Genomic DNA, 5,335 nt, shown 5'->3' with positions numbered 1-5,335 from the left:
TATAACCCCCTACTTATGGACCTTAGAAACGCCGGGGGAGGGACACGGCCCCTCCCCCGACCCCCACCGCTGTCCAGCCAGCCGTGAGGTCCGCTTCACTCCGGTTCCTGACTCAAGGGTGGATTCGAACTCACATCTCAGCTTTGTCTGCCATCAGACTTTGTAGCGTTCAGAGGCTGCGACCCACCACAGTGCGCCATTTCCCGGGCCCTTGGAACTGTTCTCCGGGCGTATTTGTCTTCTTACTTTGGGTGTTGGTCTTGAAAATTTACAGCTTGTCATAAGATTCGAACCCTCGACCTCCAGACTGCCAACCAGTCTTCCAACTCTCTGAGCTACCGGCCCAGACATATGCTCTTTGGTTCTCGGAGTCTTTGACTCTTCACTTTGGGTGGTGGACTTAAAAACTCACAGACTCTTGAAAGATTTGAACCCACGACATTAAGATTATCAGTCAGTTGCCTATCAACCTGAGCTACTTGGTCAGACAAGAGTTCTTGATTCCTCTGAATCTTTGACTCTTCACTCTAGGTGGTGGACTTAAAAAGTTCCTGGTTCTTGTGAGATTTGAACCCAAAACCTTCCGATCTCTAGACTAACGTCTACCAACCTGAGCTACTTGGCCAGACCAGAGAGCTTGATTTCTCGGAATCTTTGACTCTTCACTTTGGGTGGTGGACTTAAAACAGACTACTGTAAGATATGAACCCACAACTTTAAGCTCTGAAGTCAGTTGTCTACCAAGCTGAGCTACTTGAGCAGCCCAGAGATCTTGATTTCTCAAGACACTAAATATATTATACATATTAAGATATATACATACCAAGATAGATACATAGATCGTACAATACTTACTAAGATAGATATATTGATACTTATCAAGATAGATACATAGATAATACAATGCTTACTAAGATAGATATATTGATACTTATCAAGATAGATACATTGACACTAAGATAGATACATACCAAGATAGCTGCTAAGCTACTAAGATACTTGCTATGATAGATACATACTAAGACGTATACATAACAAGATAGATACTTACCAAGATAGGATGGATACCTACCAAGATAGATACATAGATAATACAATGCTTACTAAGATAGATATATTGATACTTATCTAGATACTTTGACACCAAGATTCTCACCAAGATATATACATACCAAGATAGACACATACACACAAGATAGATACTAAAATACAGACATACTAACATAGACAAGACACTAAAATACTTACTAAGACAGATTCATCCATACAAGCCTGTCTTGTACTTGTTTATCCTTGTGTGCATGAACAGGCACAAAAGTAAAGTATTTCCTATCCTGTGTGCAAGTATAATTATCATGTCCCACGCTTTGATATTAATGTAAAGGCTGACATGGTGGAACACAGATACACACATTTAATTAAAGAGTACATGTGTTGGTTTCAGGCGGGTGGCATGTATAGCGATGGAGAAGACCAAACAGGAACAGCAGGCCAGTTGTACTTGGTTTGGCAAGAAGAAGAAACAGTACAAAGACAAATACCTGGCCAAGCACAATGCAGGTAAGCCAATGAATGCAGTTTAACTTGAAGCAAAGGAGGACTACATTTGGTTACACAGTTGACAACATTTACATAGTACGCATCAAGCAACTTGACTCTGTGTACAGTCTCATTGAATTAGCGAGATGTAATGTTCAGAAGCGTATTACATTCACAGAAGAAGACCACATATTTTAGAGACCTTGTGAGATCTGCATGTTAAGATTGTTATCAGTTACTATTATACGTAAGAGCACAGGGCTCCTGATTAAATACAACGAATATGAGACTGAAGTTTTAGATTAAATTTAAGTTTTACAAGATGATCTATATGGTATTTTGGAAAATGTCATCACTTGTGTGAATGCAAGCTTTTACAGAAAGCAAGAAATATGTTTTATATTGGTTTATATTCTGGAGCTGTGATTACAACATCATGATTATGACATTTGTTAGCGTGTTGTACAATATCTGGTAACTAACAAAACAAGGATTGGAAAGCCACAGAGCTTCTCTTTGATACGGAAGAAAGCTTAACTCTGTTAAAAGCTGTTCTGTGACAGCTGTCAGTACATCAAATGGTTAAAGAGAAACTATGTGCTTTACTTCATTTTCCACAGTGTTAACAAATAAAATGGGGTTCATGTTGTCGTGGTTTCATGTATCCACGGATACATTGTACTTCCTCTTTCTTGTAGAAGTTGGTGCATACATACAGGTGATGACCTTACGCGACACTCTTCGAAACATTTTTGTTCCAGCTTATATTATTCGATCAAATTAGGTAGCAGTCTTACTTCTGTCCAGTACTGTCACAACCACCTTCAGGTCTCTTGTTTTTCCTCTGTGTGTGTAATGCACTTCCACAGTAAAGGGCATGTGTGACATTCACATGTCGCACCTTCGTAGCCCGTGTAACTGATCCAGTATGCTGTTGCACGTCTGTTATGTTTTCCCTCTGACAGACCTCTTCTACTGCTGTCTCGATTTTGCCTTATTTTTTAGTGACTAACAGCGTTACAATTAACAGCTTTTGTTACTGTGTTTTTGGTTCAATTTTTGTTCTTTTATGGTGTCTTTTTATTAACCCTTCCGCTCCCACCCTTTGTCCATATTTCATGCTGTCTCTTACCCAATGACATGGCTGCATGTAAGTAACTCCAGAGAGCTGGCATCCAGCTTCTGTGTTTTTCTTCCTTCTCTCTGCTTTCACACCTCGTCCTCTTCCTAATGTCTCCTTGACTTTTGAATGACGGCTGCTTTGTTAGGGTTCTTATGAGCTGGCTTGTTACTTGCAATGTATTCAGTGTGAAGGTAGATGCTGGTCAGCTTGATTCTGTTTTTCTATTTGACCAAGGTTAGCGCAAATAAGCAGGTTTTAATGCTTTCTCAAGGCATTTGACCTTCATCAGGTCTGCTTGGCGCTTGTTTGAACCAGTAGTTGGTGTACATTATGGCATCATTTGAATAATTCATCGCTAAATATTAAAGCCTGTCTGACTAAGAATCTCAGGCTTGATTTAAGCCACAGGGACAAAACATTGGAATTAATGTTAATCTCATTTGCATTGCTTGTGTCCCCTCTGATTCTCTTATTAGGTTTGCATTTATTTTTAGAAATATGTTTGTGTTCACACTATTGTAGAGTATGTACACTAAGTTGCTAGTCTGCCAGGTACACCCAGATAAAATCACTGCAGTCTGATCCAGCACCCCTGTGATAATGTTATATTGTGAAGGCTGTACCGTTGAGTTTTATTTAACCTGCTTGACAGAGACTGTGTTTCTGAGAACTTACTGGTAATTTTAGAGGCTGCAGGTTGTGGTGCTGTTGAACTGAAGGATTTTGTCCACCTTATTTAAATCATTTAGTGCACACACATCTCTGGAAAACAGTTTGAACAAAAACTCAACAGTAGAGCCTCCATGAAGTTAAACGAACCACAGAGTTGTTTTATTACACTGCACCATTACTGTGCTTGTTTACTACTTGTTTTACAGTTCCCTTTTAGTCTTAGATTTTAATATAACGCTTTACATTTTTAGACTGTTGTCTTTAGAATTTCCATTTAACCCCTGAACTGAACATGATCCATCCTTTCACATCCAATCCTGTCTTAACCTAATATTTGTCCTCTGTTGTGCAGTGTTTGACCAACTAGACCTGGTGACGTACGAGGAAGTGGTCAAACTGCCGTCATTCAAGAGGAAAACGCTGGTTTTGCTTGGTAAGTAAACTCAGTATCAGAGGAGTTAATCTGATTGAACTTTACAGGTTTTGATTAATAAAGGGTTACTTTGGACACTGGTTTTGCAAGCTGAGCATTTGGATTTTTGAATTTAAATGGTGTGCCTGAAAACAGCAGTTGTTGCCATAATCATGTACATTTGACATACCTGGATTATAGCTGCAAGGTGCAGATCTAAATGCATAAGCCAGCACGTGATCAGCGTTTACAGGCTGAGATGTGTAGAATACATTTAAAAAACAAGCCAGTAATTTTCTAAATATGTTCAAAACCAAAATTACAGGTACAAATGTACAGACGCAGTACTACAGCAACAAACTGAGATTTTCAAGCACACTTTTTACCGTTTCTTTATGTGAATAAAGATAATTTTACAAGTAGTATAGAAAAAATAATCTTCACTTAAGTCGACTTACCTGATTAGTTTTTCAAATAGTACTTCTTTTACACATGTAGTGTCTTGCATTCCCCAAAAGAAAGCAAAACTGGAGACTTAATCATGACTTACTATCTGGAGAAACTGGAGAAAAGAACAGATGTGCTGATATTCAACTTCATTCATGCCATTAAATCAGGTAGCACCATCTCCCCCTCCTCGCAAGTTTTAATGATGCGTTGATAACCACCTTAACCTTTTCTCAAAGTATTGTGGAAAATGCCACTTTAAACTTCTACAAGAAACAAGTCTCACATTGCCATGGATACGGTGAGTTGCACCGTGGGCAGCAAATTGCATCTTGATTTTTAGCCTGTATTTATTAAAATTTGGTAAATTAAGTTTACTCAGTTAGAAATTGACGGATTCTTTGATCAACATTTTGAAGACTTCATGAGTTTCCTGAAAATCAAAGTTGTTAAGATGTATTCAGTATCAAAGTAGTTTTAAGTACATCTAGAAACACAATAAAAATGCAGAACTTGAAGACAAAATCAAAACGTGGCTCATGTGACACCTGCAACTCACTGTATCCATGTTGGCATCTGTGTGCTCAGGTAAATACTTTAATACAGTTTACAAAATAATATTTCAAAGGGGGGAAAAACCTTCATCACTGCAAATCAGGTTGCACCGTGGTACCAAACACAACTGTGACTGTTCACCACCACCACATTCCATGCCAACCTACACAACCCGAAGCTTTTCTTGAAAATATGAATCGAAGAACTTCTTGCGAGCTCTTTGCATTCCTTTTTGGTTACCAAAAAGCTACATTTCACGATTGTTGTAATTCCTCTTAAGCCTTGCCAATTGTTTGATTAGTAAAAATGTACTGCCTCAGATCTTGGTAAGTACTTCTTCAGGCTGAAAAGACCAACTTTTAAGTATTTTGACTGTGTATTTCCCAAATGTTTATTTTATTTTCCTTGAAACATTTTTATTGCAAAGTATTATTCATTGCACATGTATCAAAACAATGGAAGATGTCCTTCAGAAGTTGAAGATCCACAGGGCTGCAGCCAACCTCCCTGGACGCGGCTGTAGGAGGAACAATGATGACAAATTGAAGAAACGGACAATACGAATGGCAACTAAAGAGCCCAGAAGA

General features: G+C 38.6%; 1 protein-coding gene across 1 annotated transcript in view; it reads left to right on the top strand.

Moving 5' to 3' along the window:
• The window catches only part of LOC103363669 (peripheral plasma membrane protein CASK-like), a 41,784-nt gene extending 37,942 nt beyond the window's left edge, over positions 1-3,842 (top strand). Inside the window, exons 21-23 of the mRNA XM_008290517.1 lie at positions 532-560; positions 1,445-1,560; positions 3,687-3,842. Of these exons, the coding sequence (XP_008288739.1) occupies positions 532-560; positions 1,445-1,560; positions 3,687-3,775 (234 nt within the window). The 3' untranslated portion in view covers positions 3,776-3,842. The remainder of the gene's footprint in view (positions 1-531; positions 561-1,444; positions 1,561-3,686) is intronic.
• Positions 3,843-5,335: the final 1,493 nt, after the last annotated feature.

This window comes from Stegastes partitus, unplaced genomic scaffold (genome assembly GCF_000690725.1).
Source record: "Stegastes partitus isolate 25-593 unplaced genomic scaffold, Stegastes_partitus-1.0.2 Scaffold679, whole genome shotgun sequence".
Lineage (NCBI taxonomy): Eukaryota > Metazoa > Chordata > Actinopteri > Pomacentridae > Stegastes > Stegastes partitus.
Note: the sequence above shows the minus strand (reverse complement) of the source record. Positions and strands in the feature narration are given on the sequence as shown.